The sequence below is a fragment of the Phytophthora ramorum genome (assembly GCF_020800215.1).
Source record: "Phytophthora ramorum isolate Pr-102 chromosome Unknown Phyram_PR-102_s0007, whole genome shotgun sequence".
Taxonomy (NCBI): domain Eukaryota; phylum Oomycota; class Peronosporomycetes; order Peronosporales; family Peronosporaceae; genus Phytophthora; species Phytophthora ramorum.
Window position 1 is genome coordinate 689612 of NW_027150653.1, and position 17883 is coordinate 707494.

Genomic DNA, 17883 nt, shown 5'->3' on the forward strand with positions numbered 1-17883 from the left:
TAGAGACCAAGGTAGAGAGGACAATCCACAACTTGTGACTAAACGTTTTGGGCCTCGGTGACGTCGTGCATCTGCTTCTCCAGGTCCTGCACGAGTCTCCCGAGCCGGTCCTGCTGGTGGATCATGCTGCTGATCTTGGTCTGGATCTTCTCCAGCTCGCTCTCGGCCGTTTGCGAGCGGAAGGACCCCGAGAAGTCCGAGTTGAGCTGTGAGATGCGGTTAAGCGTGGTCTCGGGTGTCGGGGTCACGAGCTGCTGGGCGGTGTTGGCGTCGATGACCATGGACGCGGCCATTTTCTCGAGCGCGGACAAGGAGCTCTCGGTCGGCTTGGAGCTGAGTGTCTTTGGCGTCGTCTTGGTGCGCTTGTCCACGATGCGTGCGATGCGCTGCTTCATGGCGGGGTAGTGGGTGAGCGCGATGAGGAACTTCTCGCGCGTGAGCATGCGCAACTCGCAGAAGCACAGTGTGCGCACGGTGGCTGTACGCAGACAATTTTGGTTGAGGATGGCCATTTCGCCAAAGTACTGCTTCTGGCCGAGCAGTCCCAGCTGAACGCCGGACTTGACGATCTCCACGACCCCGCGGAAGATGAAAAACATTTCCTCGCCGATTTCGCCCTCCAGGATAACCTCTTCGAGAGGCGGGAAGCACACCATGCGCATGCTCAGCGCGAGCTCCATCAGGAAGTTGTGGTCTGCGCCGGCGAAGAACGGCATTTTGTTGAGCACGCTGTCGTTGATGGCGAAGGCGATTTTGGAACGCAGCAACGCCGACAACTCGGCCAGGATCTTCCCCTCGTTGACCAGCTTCGACTCGGCTGAAATGCGCGCGTTGAAGAAAAACTCGCGGATTTCGTATCGAAGCTGCATCGGCAGCTCTCGGGCCTCCATGTAGTCGTTGAGCTCGTCCATCCGGAGCTGGAAACGACTGTCTGGCATGTTCAGGTTGGTCACCATTGCCACGACATTGGTGATGCCGTACGCGAAAATCCAAGCGCCAAGGATCATCGCGACGATGGCAAACAAGCGTTCATACGTCGTTGTTGGGTGCACGTCGCCATAGCCCACTGTCGTCCTGTGCGATTGGAGAATAAGCTCTCAAGAATGCGCTCCGGGAAATCGATGACAGCTTACGTACATGGTCATGATCGCCCAGTAAAAAGATGTCACGTACTTCTCGTACATGCCCTTGTCTTGGAGCTCCATATTGGCCACCCACCCATCGTCTTCGTCGTAGCTGATGAGGAAGAAAAAACAACTTCAGGCACATGACACAAATTAGGGCCGAGGTACGTTCCAATCAGCAGGTCAAGGCTCTTTACCTGAGCCAATGCGACGTGAAGCACACGAGCATACAGAACTTGAAAATGCTGCTCACTGTGGACCGCAGAAGAAGCGCGTAGTCCAACCTGTTTCAGACGAAAGTGTACAATCGATGAGCCAAAGGCACACTGCGAAATACGAGGATGATGACTTACCTGTTGAGAATACGCGTGATGGTCAGCATGCGAACCAGGCGAAAGAGGCGCAAAAGGCGAAACATTCGCGCGAGCTGCGGGATGCGAAAGTACGATCCCTGGATGTAGTAGAGTGGGAAGGCCGAGATGAAGTCTAACAGGAACCAGGACTTAATGTATCTCCTAGCGATCCCTTTGACCTTCACTTCGATTCGGCCGCGCTCTTCATAGGCAGACATGAAATTGATAAACTACCAGGAACAGTTAGCCCGCGTTCAGGTGTCCTTCACCAAGTTGGCCAACTTACAATATCCAGGATGAAGAAGCAGTCGATGACTCGCTGGATGTAGTCAATCGCCACGATCGTTTGAGGCACGGAAGCTCCGAACGACAACTGAAACTACAATGCAGGAGGTTAATGAAGTTTGCATGAAAAATGAGACGATACCCAAAACTTACGGGGATGCTGATGGAGTTGTCTGTGCTCCCAAAGCCAAGCAAAGCATACACGTTGCTTAGACAACCAACACACGACTAGCATCGACGAAACCACTTACAACAGATGAGCGTGACCGAAAGCAGATCCCAGCGCACTCGAAACTTGCAGTGCGGCGAGATAATGTACTTGGGCACAGCCGATTCGTCGAACTTTTGCTTCTTCATGTTGATCAGGATCTCATTCTTGGACACGGTCTCGACAAAGTCCAGCGCCTCAGCTGTACCAACACCTCGTTACCGTCTACAGTCGTTCATCACCGATTGCAATTGCACGCACCGGGTGTGAGGTCGTCCATGTCTCGCTCCAGTCTCTGGTCCTGAAAGTCTCCGATCTTGCCGTCCGCGGGTCTCACCGCCGCCACTTTGGCTCGGTTCTTGGCTTTGCGGATCATGTCCCGCATAGTCACGAGTTTCATGAGGCTGGTCTGTGTGAACTGCTTGTGCAACGTCATTCGTCGTGGCGCTTCTGGCGGCGCCGGTGGCAGTCGAGATGCCGCCTTGGCGCGCAATTCATTCTGGGCCAAGCGCATTTCCTCGATCGGCGAAAGGCCCGTCATGTGCGCTCGCTCGGCCTGACGGGCCATGAACGGCGATTTCTGTTGCGTCAGGGTGGCAATCCGCGAGGCATCCGGCCCCGCCTCCTTGCCGCGTTCGGGCTGCCGCTTGTTCATGATGCACTACCAAGCCAGAAAGCGCGTTCAAAATGGCCCCGTGACTAACTGACGTCGCTTTGGCGTCGTGTTCGGCAGTGAGGGCAGAGTTCGACTCGAGAAAAACCGTCGCTTTCAACGCTAAACCATATTGAAGTGCACGGAATTCAAGTTGTCTACCGGTTCCTACTTGTTAGTTATGAAAGCTTGGCGACGCCTAGATGCATGAGATCGGTCCATGGGATGGTAGTAGGGTACACGAGTTGGGCCGTCTGGTTCACGCCTCCGTCCGCCAGCGTCGAGTACACGTAGATGTTTGTGAAGCGGACGCGCGTGACTTTCATGACCAATAGCGAGAAAATGTCCTCCGTCGCCACTAGGAACTTGCCGTTTGCGATGAGGAATCCGTTGCCATACACAGCGTCGATGGAGGCGTAGCGTTTGTCGTCGCGGATGATGTAGTTATCGTAGCCCGAAATTACTCCGTAGCGCTTGCTCAGTGCCGCACCCGTGGCCGTCTCGAACGAGGTGAGGCTGTCCTCTGTATTCTTTGGTTCGGCGTTGTACAGGCTTGCTCGATGGGGGCTCCCCTTTCGGCGTTGAAAGTAGCGAAAGGCCTTCCGAGCGATGATGTAGACGATGAGCCATACCATCGTGGAGAAGACACAGAGGACCGTAGCAGTCACGACAGCTTTGCGATCGGTATCGATCTCATGCACGGTCCAAAACTTCATGGGAGAAAGTTTACCGAGTAATGGACTGACATTGATGAGCCCCAGCCAGTAGTCATCCTCCGCGAAATCGACGATGGTTTTCCGAAACGTGGCCGAGGAATCGACAAGCTCAACCCGATAAGCAAACCCAAACTCGAAGGCGGCGAACGCCAGCACTGGGTCGATTCTCTCTTTGAACAAGTAGCTCAGGATGCTCGTCATGTTCATGAAGAACGTGAGTAGATCGGCATGGACCATCTCGGGGCGGTAGTGGATCGATCGGCGACCTCCTATCTCATGGCCGATCGCGAGGCAAAATTCCGTCAGCGTCCAGTACCCGTTCAAGTGATTCGACACGAACACCAGCACGCCGCGATATAATAGTGCGTTTGAAATGGTGGCGAACGCGTCGCCCACCCAAAAGTGGCCCTTTCGAACACGGCGGTAGATCACGAAAAAGAGGACTCCAAGGTCAAAAAGCACGTCAACTGCGAAGATGCCATGAATCGTATGCGTCCAGGCCCACGAGTCATGCAACGAAGCCAGCGCATGCCACTCCCAATAACTTAACTCCGACGCAGGGTCAGTTGGCATATCCCAATGAACAATTTCGATGTTGGACTGAGCCACCGGGTCGTCGATATAGCCGCCCATACGCCGTGCCGACCGCACCTCCTTCACTGGATCAATGCTCATTGCTGGAGGAATGCTCTTGAATAACAAGAAATAGTCGTCTTCCGTCGCCAGGAATTCGGCAGCGGTAAACCATGGCTCGCTCTCGTACGGGTAATTGAACGCTAAAGCGAATTGGTGGGTCACCTCTGTCGCTCGCATGTCTTTGATCGGCGATATCGTAGCTAACAGAGCAGCTCCGCTTTGGTACTGCTGCACGACTTGGAAATCTTGCGTGGACATCAATGCCGACAGCAGCACGGTGTCGCTGGTATTGTTTTTCTGGCGCACCAAATAGTACATGCGGAGCTGCGTCACCTCTTCATCTGCGGAAACGATCAGGTCGAACGTACAGTCGATGACTGGAGCGATCAATTCGAGCTCCGCGAGGTACTCAAGGCCTTCTATGGCATGCCTCTGTAGCGAGTCGAACAGGAACCGCGTGAAGGTGTTGCCGTTAACGGCCTCATCGTACCCCGCCACATCAGTGCACTCTGTGAAGGAATAGGACGCGTCTGTCAACAGGAAAATGGTGTCGTCCCGCAGCTCGGTGGACCCTTTCAGCACCTTTTGTACCAGTGGACTGTCGTTGATGTCCGCGCTTCCAGCGTAGCCCACAATGAGCTTTGACTCGTGCACCGTGATACCCAATGCCTTGGATTCGAAGCCGCGTAACACCGTGATTGCAGCCATGAACGCTTGCGTCGAGATGGCCACGTACCACAACGCGATGGCAAACACCACGAGGCGATGCAGTAGTCGGAAAAACTCGAATTTCCCGGCCACTTCCATGATGTCCATGGTTCCTCCAGCGTGCGCATTGGCCGGACCAGACATTTTACACCAGCGTACTGATCCTTGTGCCCCAAGAAATCCAATCCCAAGAAGTCCAATACTGAAACGACCGAGCGTCTCTCTGAAAACTGTTTCAAGTGTTGCCACAACGGAAACATTTCGTGTTTATAGCTCTAATACATCAGCGAGAGGAAGCAGGCAACTCCGGCCTTGATCCAGTAGTCCTGGTCGGCAAACTGCAACTGCAGGTTGGTCTCTGATACGAGGGAGTTCCGGAAAATGGTCCTCTTGTCGGACGGGATCTCGATCCAGAAGACGAAATTGGTCGAGTGTCCTGTAGTCGACAGCGTTCCTGTCCTCGTGAGGATCTTGTACACCGGACAGCGGTAGATGCCGCTCTGAGGGGCTTGTCGGTCTTGCGTGGGCAGTAAATGCACCACCGGCATACGAGCAAAAAGCTCCTTGGGTAGCGGGTCGACCAGCGAGTGTACGGTCTTGTCCCATCGAGCTCCTTCCAGAAAGAGACCCGTCATGTAGCAGCCCCCTTTATCTGGCTTGTGTGCGATTCTGTCGGCCGTCTTGTCGTACATGAGGAAGGCGAAGGACAGCGAGTCGATGGCCAATCCGAACTGCCGCGCGTGGTTCTGAAGGATGCCCGTAAGGAACCCCTGAGGGAAGAAAAACCCGGACAACCAGAAGACGGGAGGAATGCCGTCGGCCACCCACGCCGCGAGAAATCGCAACCGTTCTAGCAGGTCGTCGACCCAGCCACCAAGTGCCTTGAGCGACGGGTACGCCTTCTTTTCCCACTGCGGAGGCACCTTCTGGTTGAACAGACAAGTGGCCGTAGCTTCCAGCTCGGGTGACATGACGATGAGACCGCGCAACGCTCGCTGCAAGCTCGGTAGCGATACCTGGAGGACTCGAAGCAGCGCGTTGTAGCGCTGCACCTCCTGCACGAGCACCGTGTTCATCGATTCTTCGTACAGCACGGGGTAGCGCAGGCTGATGTGCTCCACTTCGAACAATGGAGGCAGTCGGTCCATGATCGACTGCGCCTGCTGCTCGATGAGACTTTCTCGCGACTGGCCTCCAGCACCGGCCGCAGCACGAGGTTGGAGCGCCAGGATAATGTCGAATGTGTGGAAGGTTTCGGCGAGTGCACACGTGATATTGGCGTTGTCGTGCATTCCGAAGACTTCGGGCTCCGGGTTGAGAGGGAGCTCGTCGATGTAGCTCAAGTAGCTCGACAGCGGGTCGTCCGGGTCCCCCGTAAGCGAATAGTAGGAGCCACTGGACGAGAACTTGTAGCCGTCGTCCAGGATCTGCGAGTTGAAGAAACTTTCGAGGATGACGTCGATCGTGCGCATGTCCTTATCGTCCGTAACTCGCCCCCCGTAGTTAACCACAGAAGTCATGACGCAGAGCACCTTGTACGGAACTTCGTCGTAGAAGTCCAGGAACATCTCAAGCTGCGCACGACTAATGTCGTAGTCGGTGTCGTTGAAGGCGTACGGAATGTTCCAGCCCAAGGGTCCAAAGCGCTTCCGCTCGATCACGACTGCGTGGAAGAAGCTCAGTCCGAACAGCAACTTGCGGAATTGGTCGGGCTTAGACGTAGCGTCCAGAGTGTCGTTCGTCAGCTTGATGTACGAGTTACGCAAGTTGGCGCGGATACCCTTGGGTGGCTCCTTGGTCATCTTCACGCCATTCTGCAGCACCGAAGTGGGGAATGCCGTACTGGGTTTACTGGTTAACCACAGTCGGAAGTCACGATGCGTTGCGTCTGGGTTCAACTCGTCGCAAATGCGCTCGAGTTGTGGCATCCAGCTGATGGCCAAGTGGCAGTTCTGCAGCAGAACCCACTTGCCGCTGGTCACGGCTTCCTCGATCATCTTCGTGGCCAGTGGACCTTGGCCTTGGCCCAACGAAATTGAGTTGAGTTTCCGATTCATCTTCATGGTCTCAGCAAACACGAGCAGCTCCTTGGCTGGATCGGAGCCCGTCGACAGCACAAAAATGATAGGGGTGATCACTGTCGAGTCTGAGAAAGAGCCTACCAGATCAAACGGTGGCGGCTCGATGAATCGACGGCCAATGTGCTCTGCTACGAAGTTCTGCATAGCCTCCGTCATCCTGTCTGGTCGGATGCACCGAAGCACGCACAGCTTCTGGAACGAGTTGAGCGAAAGGTCTAAAGCCAGCGGTAGTCGCTCAACCTGCGGGTCTGCCGAGTCGAAAATCTTGCGCCACTGAGGTGTGTTGGTAGCCATGGAGGTGACCAGCGTCTCAAAGGCCGGCAAAGTCGACAAGGCGCATACTTCGCGCCACATGCGGTCTTCAATCCAATTTGTATCTGGGTTTGGCGCCTCGATAGAGTTCGCCGTGGACCCGGCGATGAGAAAGCGCCACTCGAGCATGTCGATCTTCCGCGAGCCCATGAGGAGTTTGATAGTGAGTAGAAACGAAAAGAGCAGCTTGTGCTCTTCGAAGAGCGAGCGGCAAATGTTGCGGTAGAGCGAGTACGTGGCCGAGTCGTTGAGGTGAGCCAGTCGCATTTCAAGCTGGTCGCTCTCCGTGGCGCTGTGAATGCTTTTCACGAAAAGCGACACGAACCAGGGCAGCGAGTACTGGTACATCGGATCCACAAGCGCCAAGTCTGCTATACAGAAGAACAGCAGCGACGCACGGAAGGCGACACCACGGTAGCGCTCCCGAGACTCGTCGATGGCTTTCTCCGTGATCTCGGCCTCGGCCATTTTCTCGTTAATGTCTTCAGATGTCACCTTGGCTTTGCCCAACGTGTCGATGAGCTCGGTATCGTCAAGGATGTTCCCCTTGGAATTGGCCAGCATGTACAAGATCTTGTTCTCGATCTCCACAAGCTCAGCCTTCATGCGTGCGTTGGCTACCACGAGAGAGTTTTTCTTCTCGGCCAGCTCGGGCATTTCCTCTTGGACTACAACGCCCAGCGCTTGGTCCTCCAAGCCTTTGGGGGTGATTGTGAAGTTGAGAAGCGTAACTTTGACCGAAGTTTCGGGTGGGTAGTGTGGGTTGGGCAGCTTTGTCGTCATGTAGAAGCGGAAGGCTGGGTTGTACGGCACCGTTGAGTCGCCGAGCTTCATGACCACTTGGCCGCCTTGGCGGAATTTGTTCTGAAGCAGGACAGGTTCCAGCGTCGCGTCCAGACTCTCCCCCACGTTCTCCAGCAGAATCCACTTGCCGAACCGAATGCCATTCTCCAGCGTCTTCAGGAACCCCTTGTCCGTGAGCTTGACAACGTCCAGTCCATTCTCTGACGAGTCCTTACCGAGGTTCTTGATGAAGCGGTTCGCTTGGCCTTGCGGATCGATCAGCAGAGACCACCGCCTTGCTCGAGCCATGATGAGGCCGTTTTGCACCGACAAATTGTCGGACGGTAAGCCAGCGATCTGCCAGCCACGAACCTTAACTGGGTCGGCCAACGTGGTGATGATGTTGCAGCCATGTGTGTGTGGAAGCTTGAGCTTCTCCAGCGCCTCATACCATGTAGCTACGCAGGACTCGCGGAACTCACTCGTGAAAGTGCCCAAGTAGCTGATCGTGGCTGCGGAGATGACAACATCGCCTACCAGGTTGCTATAGTCGTGGTTCAGCTGCCGAATAGTAGCAGCCCAGCGAGTCTCCTCCCCACCTAGCAGCCCGATCAGTTTAAGAGCGGACTCGAGGCGAATCTCGCACTGCCGTACATCGCGCACGAGCTGGTCTTTCTTGTCCACCGCGTTGTTGTAGTTGCGCTCCAGCTCGGCGAGCCGCTCCACCACAGCTTGAAGTCGAGCCTTCGCATCTGCCAGCACCCGCATCGTGACATCCAGTTCTGCTTGAGCCGTGGCAAGCACAAGCTTCTTGGGCTCCACCATCTTGGCTACGTTGTGGTACGTGTGCATGGCGCGCACCCACATGCAGATAGCCTCGCAAGCCACGCTAGCCTTCCTCACTGCTGCAGGAGAAAACTCCTCCATCTCGATGTACCGGTCCAGCTCCTGAATGATTTTGTCGCCGATGTTGTCCTTGTCAAACTTGAGCATGTCCTCCATGAGCTTCTTGGCGTTACCCAGGATCGTCTTCTGCGCGCTCTCCCAGTAGTCCTTGACCTTCTGCCCAGCCTTGTCCGGGTCCGCCTTCATCGTCGGCTTGATGCCGAAGATAATACAAGCCGCCTCCATGGTCAGCTTGACACCATGCGGCGGGTTCTTGAGCGCCTTAACCTCATCAATATCGGACTTCTTCAGCCTGTTCAGACACTGCACCGCTGCTTCGAGCGCAGGCAAAGCCTCGTCCAAATCGCGCTGAGCATCGTCGGCGATTTCCTTGGTCTCGGCAGCCTTTTTGTTGGCAATCTGCTCTTCCTTCTCGACCACAGCCTTGGTCTCGTCGGCGTCCTTCTTGTCCAGCGTGATCTGCTTCATCATGTCTTCGACTTCGATCTGCGTCTTCTCCAGCTGCGGCTTCAGCGCCACTAGCTGCTCCTGCATACCCGCAACCTGCTCTTTCGTTGCGATGATTTTGTCGACGCCGTTCTGCAGACGCGAGCGCTTTGATTGAACCTCCTCGCGCTTCAGTAGCAGCACCGTCTTGAACGTATGCAGCAGCTCGAGGTAGCTCGTAGGCGTGACGTAGTTGTACCTACGCAGCTTCTCGAAAAACTCGACGGACTCGCGCTCCACGCTCTGGTGGATCGTCTGGAAGATGCTGACGACTGCTTTCGACGCTGCGGCCTTGTCAGCCTTGGTCTCTGCAGACTCGTCTTCACCAGAAGCTGGGACTTCACCTGATAGCTGAAAGTCACCCGAGGACAGTGCGCTTGCGGCCACGGACTGCAGTGCTTCCGCCGGCCACTCACTAAACCAGTCGATGGTACAGCAGTTCACAAGGGACGGGAACATGCGAATCCGATCTCGAAAGAGGCTGCCCAGAGGACTCATGCACAGCACAAGGTGGAGGTTCTGCCGTACCAGTAAGATGTACTGCGCGAACGTGTTGAGCTTGGTCGGCGGGATCTTCTTCTTGACGCAGTACGGCCGGCAGTGCTGGCTGATTTGGTCCAGGTCTTCGGCCGCATACAAGTTCGGGACGTCTCCAGAGTTGAGCACGTTGTTGATGTCCTCCAGCATGGCCTCGTGCACAATCTGAACGTCGGAAAAGAGGAACACCAAAGGCTTCTCGTCGATACCAGCCTTCATGAGGCACTTCTTGAGATCCTCCCGCCATTCGGCCACACCGTAGCCCTTGGAGATTTCAATTTGTGTGCACGCGTACTCGGCCATGTAAGCTGCCAGTCGTGTAAGGGATTGGCGGCCACTACCGCCCACACCAAGTAGCAGGGCGTTACCCTGCGGCTGTCGGATCACGCGAGCAATACGCGAAACGTGCTCAATGGCGTTCATGAAGAGCACCAAGTTCATAGGCGCGCTGCTTTCAGCGTTGTAGTCGTTCAGATATTCTTCCACTTGCGCTTGCAGCTTCTCCACGTCGGCGATTTCCTCATACACCTTCGGATCTGCACCGGGCACCATGTAGTCGCCATAGAAGAGCGTTGGCGTTGGGTGCACGAGGTCCCAAGCTGCTTTCTTGGAAGCAGCAGAGCCCGAAGATGCCCCCGAAATGCCAAGCGGTTCTCCAAACACAGTCGCTACCTGGGTTTGAAGCAGGTCAATAAACCACTGATGATCGCTCGGAGTTGTGAAGCGGTCCTTGAACACGCGCATGTTTTCATGCACCCAAAGACGAAGCATTTGCTCCAGCTTGGTAATACGCTTGGAATCGCCCATGAGTACGCCCTGGAAAACTTTTGCAAGGTCACGCAAGTTGAAAGTGTAGTGCGACTTGGCCGGCGTCGGGAGCAGTTCGGCGATGACGGTGTTGTAGATCAAGATGGAGGTCTGTACGAGCTTCTTCGCTATCTGAGGAGTGCGAATCTCCTCACAGAAGCGCTGGAAGAAGTTCCCAACAATCGTCTCGAACACGATGGCCTTACTGTCGTTGGACATCTCGGTGTACCCGACAATGTTGAAATGCCGTACGAAGCGCTGGGTGATTGGGTTGCGTCCCCCTCCAGGTGGACCCATGGAGCACACGAACACGACGTCGATGATAGTACGGAACGTGAGCAGTTTGCGGTCGTACCAGCCGCCTTGGTCGAACCACTGACGCAGAATCTCGATAGGAGGCTGAGCAAAGTATTCCTCCTGCTTGGGCATGTTGAGATCGTCTACGTAGATGATGAACTTCTTGCCTGCAGTGGGTCCGAACACGCCTTTCCTGCGCTTCTCCATCTTGGAATCGATAAAGTCTTGCGTTTGGTTGGCGCTGCTCTGAGCGGAGAAGGCCATGTTCAACGGAATGAACTTGTCGGGGTTCGACTTCTCCAGGAACTGGTTCACGTTGATGGTTTTGCCTGTACCCGTGGGGCCGACGATTAGCATGTGAACCCCCTGCGTCAGCGTCAGGTTCATGAGGAAGGTGGAGCGCACGGAATCGCTGGTAGGCACCACCAGCTCTGAGAACGAAGCGGACGAGTCGATCGTGAACGTGGGAATCGTCTGCAGCCAAGGCACCCACGCCTCCTTTACGAGGTCAAACGAGTAGTCGTAGACTTGCCCTGCCGCAGGAAATGGTTTCTTGACGTTGTTGCCGACTATTTCTTCACGGAGGTAGCCATCAAAGCGGTCACGGCCTGCATCGTTGCCAGTTGCGCCAATCGACCAGACGAGCGAGAAGAGAAAGAGGCTCTCGACGTTTCTCAAGTAGAAGGCCACACGTTCGAGCTTGGCGTCTTTCTTCTCGTCAGTTTGCATTGGAGAGAGAAAGCAGTCGAGCAAGCGAAGCAAGCTCTGCACCAGATTGGACGGGATCTGTGGCAGCCACTCCTTCACGTAGCTCGTCACAAACTGCAAGGCAGGACGCAAGTACACGTCCAGCAAATGCTGTAGCTGCAGACACAGCTCCACTACGGGCGGTGCACTACCGACGCCAATATCCCGAACAACCTTTTCCAGCCAGCTGAGCACAAGAGGATCAAAGCCCAACGAGCTGGGCTCCATGTACACCATACCCGTCCGGCTCACCGTAGCTGGAGACGCCACTGACAGATCCTCCACCTCGAACATCATTGTCATTTCGTTGGACATTTGGATGATCTCTCCGCTGGCCAGACACAATTTCTTGTTGTCATCCAGGACGGTGTTCATGTTCTCAATCCAGATAGCATCGACCGGCCCGTCGAAGATGACCCACTTGCGGTCGGCTTTCGTGTCGCTAGCAGCTTCACGGTACAACGTCGACAGCACCCCGTCCTGCCACTCGTGGGTGTTGGCATCGAACTCGCCGTAGAGCTGGCCCATCGTGATAGACTTGGGGTTCAACTGGAACCGAACCACCTTTTCGTACGCGTGGCCTATCTCGCCAAGCTGCTTGAGCTCCGTCAGAGCGTCCGCTAAGACATTTAGGTTGGCGGATTTCCCACCGCCAGTGGAGCCGACGACCATGAGCCCGTGACGCACACAGAGCGTCTCGTACAGCTGCACGACCTTCATGAGGAAGAAGGGATGCACTTGCAGGTGCTGCTTCTCGATAGTCAACTTGATCACGCGGATGAGCGCGCCAAGATTGAGCTGCGGCCGGCTTTTGCCAGGAAACAGGTCACTGATAATCCCCCCGAACAACGGGATGTCGTGCGCCAAGAACTTGGGCAGGTTCACGTCCTGCAACGCACGGAGGAGCAGAACCTCCTCGTCCATATCCGGGTCCGACCGCTTGTAGTTCCCTGCTGCGGTGATCACCGTCTTGACGGCGCGCATGCCGTAGTCGTAGTGCGACTGAGACGACAGCATCTCCGAGCACAACTTGAAGGTCGTGACCATCTTCGCGCCGCACTGCTTGGCCTTCTCGTAGCCGTACGCGAAGAACATGATCTCTCCGATCATCGCGTAGTCGGGCACCATCATGGCCACCGGTCGGAACAGAGCTGCGAGCGAGTCGGGCAAGTCCGAACGCCCGGCGTAGCCCGGATTCATTGTGATGAACACGCCAAACTGCGGGTTCACAGCGATGTCCGATCCCTCAAACATAATGCGTTTGTCTCCAGCTCGGATGGCAAGTTGTAGCGTGGTCACTTGCTGCCCGATCACCGATAACACTTCGATGTTGATGCGGTTGAACTCGTCAAAGCAGGCCCAGGCGCCGCACGCTGCCAGTCCCTTGAAGAATTTGCCCATAGCGATGTAGTCCAGGCCGTCGGAGCAGTTAAACACCACGCACTGCTTGGCGAGCGCTTTGGCCAAGTCCTTAGTTGTCTCGGTTTTCCCAGTACCTGCCGGACCAGCAGGAGCACCGCCCAACGTCATCTGCAGTGCCGCCATGAGCGTCATGTAACATTTGTCCGTCAGAGGAGTGATCACCAACCGGAACGAGTTCCCGAGATACTCGTAGCCGTACGGACGACGCGCCGAGACCATGTCGGCGAACAGATCATCTTCCCAGTAGTAGCGTAGCTGGCTGGACCACATGAAGTCGTCTTTGGAGCTCACTTCGTTGTTCACAAGACGCATGGTCACATCGCGGGCGTGCACGTCAATCACAGCCAACGCTCCGACACTCACGCGCGCGAGTTTATCGAGGTGACCTCGCACCATTTGCACCATATCCGCGAGTTGCGCTAGCTGGCGCTCCATCATGCGCTTGACGCCGTCGCTGCCGGACGCTGCCATCTCCTCCTCCATCTCGCGGGTCCAGTGGAATTGGCTGCCGTTCAAGACGCACATGCCGGGCCACTTCTGAATCCACTTTGTTCTCGAGACCTTCGTGTAGTCCTGGATGGCCTGGTACATGACGTCGCGGATCGATACGCGCATCATGTCTTCCACCTCCGTCATCCAGTGCTCGACATTCTTGCCCACAGGGTTGACGGGCTTTGTCATGGCCACCTTCTCACCCTCCGCCGAGATCATCGCCGTGATAGTCAGGTCCTCTTGGAACTCGACCGACACGATACCTTCAAAGCACTTCTTGAGGTGGGGCTGCACCAACTTGACGTCCTTGCTCTCGGACAGAATCGACAGCAGCTCCTCGTTCGAGAGGAAGTAGAAGCGACTGAACGCCGAGCGCTTGGTCTCGAGAAAGTCGCTCAGCCCTTTCTGGACTTGCTCCAGGAAGCGATTGCTCTCTTGAAAGCGGTCTAGCAACTTGTCGTTGTTGCAGAAGATGATCGCGCTGGGCTTCTGCTTGGCTGCCGCGAGAGTCTGTCGCCAATTCTTGTCGACCGTGGCGAAGCGTTTGCCCTCCGTTGGGAGCTGTTTGTTGATATCGGGCGAGTCGAAGATCGGCTGCAGGTAAAGCCAACTTCGCTGCACTTGAATCCACTCGTCCAGTACATCAGAGACCGTGCTGAGCGTGCGTTCCCACCTGTTGATCCTCTCTTCGAACGGCTTCTTGAACGCAGAGAACTGCATGGCCTGCGTCGTGGTGATCTGTTCGTCCAGAAGAGCTTGGATCTCATCCACACCCTTGAGTACAAACGTCTCTGTTTCTCGGTAGTCTACGATGGTCAAATTCACGCCTGACCACTGCTCCTCCATTGAGCTGAGAGTCTTTTCGATCTGATACTCCTTCCCGGCAGTCTCGCCGATCCGTGAGATGGCGTCAATGTGTTTCTCAAGACCCAAGCCGAGTACGTAGCTCAGCTTCATGCTGCGATCGGGTCGAAATGTCGTGCCGATCTCTTGGTTGATTTGGCTCCAGTGACGCTCTTGCATGCCCGGGTTGCGCATGGACAGAATGAGCGGGACATGAGGTCGGAAGCCTGCGATGTCGTCTTTGATCGTCGCCGCAATGCTGGAGCAGCCTTTGACGTTGAGCTTTTCAAACTGCTTGAGCGCCTTCTGGATGGAGGCCCAGTTGCCTTCGACGAACGTCTCAATCTCCTCGCCGTTGATGTCCAAGAAGGCTCCGTCCATCCACTTCTTATGTTCTCTCAGCCAGTTGTTCGCTGTCTTCCAGAGCAGCGAGTACGGCTCAAAGTCGCGCCGGATCTTCTGGATCTCGTCGTAGTCCGTGATCTCCTGGGCGAACAAGGATTCGCGCGAGTTGAAGAGCTTGGCGTCTTCATCGGCCTTTGCGATCTTCTGCTCAATGTTCACCACGTACTTGTAGACTTGGTCCAAGCGCGCGATATCCGTGTACTGCCGGAACCCATCGACTTCCGTGTGCAGAATCCGCAGGGACTCAGCGAACTCGGCCTGCTGCTCGTTCATTTCGTTCGAGAACTGCGTCTTTTGCATCTGCAGCATGTGCATCATGCGCTTCATCTGCTCATTGATTTTGTTCGGACACAGACGCACCTTCCAGATCGTCATGAAGTCGTCGCGGTCGTACGGATACTGGAAATGGTCCAGCACGAGGCGATACTTGATGAGCTGCTGACTCTGAGTCATTAACGGTGCGATCTGCGCTGGCACACCTTCCAAGTACGCGTTCATGTCGGTCAGCTCCTCGATATTCTGCGGTGTCTTCTGCAGCTGTCTGTTAACCATCTCGAACTTCTCAAGAAGCTCCTTTGCTAAGCCTGTCGAGTTCTTCAGCTGCAAGTCCAGCAGCTTTTTCGCGAGTCGCCGGTGCTTCTCAGCTAGCAGAGTACGAATGCTCAAGCAGTTGACCGAGTACATCCCCAACTCGACGTTCATGGTCGGAATGAGGTCCTCGACAGTATTTGCATCCTGGTAGTGCTTCTTGATAGCTTCCTGGATCATCGAGAGGTTGGGCGGTTGTTGAGCCTGGAACTCGGCCAGATACTCGTCCTCTTTGACGTTGACGAAGGGGATATACATTTCGTAGCGCACTAGGTAGGCCCGCAACGGTATCGCTGCCTTATCCATGAGAGCGTCCATACTCTCGCGTAGAGCCACAACCCAATCTTCATTGGCGCTGACGCACGGGAGGCACGGCATACTACTCCAGAAGAGTTTGCTCATTACCGTTTGCTCCACCTGCTTGATGTTTTTCAAATTGTCGAGCATTTTCATGAAAATGTCAAGCACGGCGGTCTTGAACGTCACGATGTTGGTGCTGAAGGAGAACACATTGCCCACCTTCGGCGCGATAAGAAGATGCGGGTTTTCCTCTGACGTGTCCTCCGGGTCTTTAGGATGCCAGCTAGCGTGTTTCTGGGCGGCGGCATCAACTTCGCGTTGGTTTATCACGTAAAGCTCGGTAGATACGCTCAGATTCACAGTAAACAGCGACCTCGGTGCTAGCAGTTGTCTCTCCAGGCACATGTGCTGCCACTTGATGTCGCCAAGCAGGCTGCGGTTCAGGTCCGGGCACGCCACAAACGCTGTCTTCGCATCCACGACGTGGACATCCCCGACCGCGGCGTTCCGGATAAAGTCGTGGAATTGGCGCAGCGAGTGATCCGTAAGGAAGCGAAGCGTGTCTTTCATCGAGAAGTTAACCCGCCGTAGCAGTGACCGCAGCTTGCTGAACTCGTACGTGTCTTGGCGAGTCTCCTGCAGGTAGTACCAGCCTTTGCCGACATTTCCGAGTGAAGTCTTGATGATGGCTGCAACTTTGACCGGCCACTCCTCGGTGATTGTCTTGAGTACAGCCCGCTCAAGAGCCTGTTGTCGTTGTTGAAACTCTTCTAGCTTGACACTCCTCCCTGGTTTCACACTGAACAGCTCGAGCTGTAAAATACGACAGCACTCTTCGTTGACTTTGATGAGAGCCGAGAGCGCCTCGGGCGACGTTAGGAACGTCTGGAAGGAGAAACCAATGAATTGATCGGCGTAGTCTACAGGAGGCGCGATCGTCCTCTTGGACTTGTGAGGGAATGGGACGACCACCCTCGAGCACGGCTCAGCAGGAACTTCCTCCTCTTTCGTGAGAAAGCCACAGAAGATGTCCGAGTTTCGGCCAATTTCTTGATGAGACTCGAACACGATCCTGCTCATTGTTCGCAAGTAGTTCAGCTGAATTTCGTGCACGATACGCGTGGTGTCTGGAATTCGAAGGCTCTTCCCGTGAAAGACTGCCGTCGCTAGCCGGACAATCTTCCCCAAACTCGCGTTACCCAGTTTGTGGAGCTCCTCAAGAGGCATACAGTCGACGTAGAAGTTCTTGCGTAGTAGGTTTTGTGCCTGCACCCGCGCCAATTGAGCTGCCACGTACCGATCCGCAAAGTTGCTCGGGTCTTCTGCTTTGAAGCAAACATCCAGGCGGCTGCATTCCTTCGCCTCGGTCTTGCCGCTCCGCTGGAACTCGACCAGGAAAAGCTTCGTCTCGAGCTTGTATCCTACCACGTGCGCTTCGCACCATGCAGTCACAGTTCCTCGAATGTTGTAATAGGCTGCGGTGACAGGTATGCGAACGCGTCCGTCGCGCTTGCGACCCAAGAGAATCCATTGTTCGGGGTCGTGAATCTCGTAGCTTTCGTCGTCAAACAGGGGAAGCTCCAAGTTGTCGATAATCGTTTTGGCAGCTCCGCTGTTGTCCATCTCGACTTTCTGGTACACGGAAGAGTTCTGAAACTCGTCCATCCGCTCCTTCAGCAGCGCTCCGACGTCCACCGCCTCAAACATCCGCTTCTTTCGCTCTACTTCCACTTTGCGAGGAGGTAGGTCTGGTACGCGCTCATACGGTACAAAGACTTTCGGCTCCACTTCTCCATCTTCTCGTTCCGCCGGATCCACCGGTGCAATCACATGGCCTCCTCCGACGGAAAACCCTGTGGGAAGCTGCACGAACGACGCAGGTGAGCTGATGCGTGACGAGTCTTTGATAACCGTTCTCCTCGTGGGCGAGTTCAAAGTCGGCGACAACGCCACCGTAGGCTCAAAGTTGACAATTCCGATGGGGACCCTCGCCGCTTCTTTCGACGGACTCGTGGACGGAGCCAAACGACCCGGACTGCCATTCTACAAGACGAAGTCAGTGTCAACTATCCTCGGCCAATGCTGCGTCGGACACGTACCGCTCTCTGGCTCTTGTCGACTGCACTCTGCATGCTCCAGAATCCACGACCTCGTCCGTAGCCCCGAGCCGTGGAGCTCTCGTTCTGTCCAAACGT

At 55.4% G+C, this 17883-nt stretch overlaps 3 protein-coding genes across 3 annotated transcripts; all 3 read right to left on the minus strand.

Annotated features, from left to right (window-relative positions):
• Nucleotides 1–38: 38 nt before the first annotated feature.
• Nucleotides 39–2625, minus strand: KRP23_8232 (Potassium voltage-gated channel subfamily H member 2; the record flags this gene model as incomplete). Its single annotated transcript, XM_067893648.1, has 8 exons — nucleotides 39–1074; nucleotides 1138–1236; nucleotides 1322–1408; nucleotides 1478–1707; nucleotides 1764–1856; nucleotides 1916–1935; nucleotides 2014–2172; nucleotides 2232–2625. 8 exons carry the CDS (start codon nucleotides 2623–2625, stop codon nucleotides 39–41), a joined length of 2118 nt encoding a protein of 705 aa, XP_067743157.1.
• A 176-nt stretch (nucleotides 2626–2801) lies between these two features.
• Nucleotides 2802–4826, minus strand: KRP23_8233 (uncharacterized protein; the record flags this gene model as incomplete). The annotated part of the gene is made up of 1 exon (XM_067893649.1): nucleotides 2802–4826. One exon carries the CDS (start codon nucleotides 4824–4826, stop codon nucleotides 2802–2804), a length of 2025 nt encoding a protein of 674 aa, XP_067743158.1.
• A 131-nt stretch (nucleotides 4827–4957) lies between these two features.
• KRP23_8234 (Dynein axonemal heavy chain 1) lies at nucleotides 4958–17820 on the minus strand (the record flags this gene model as incomplete). Its single annotated transcript, XM_067893650.1, has 2 exons — nucleotides 4958–17731; nucleotides 17788–17820. 2 exons carry the CDS (start codon nucleotides 17818–17820, stop codon nucleotides 4958–4960), a joined length of 12807 nt encoding a protein of 4268 aa, XP_067743159.1.
• Between the last annotated feature and the right edge of the window lie 63 nt (nucleotides 17821–17883).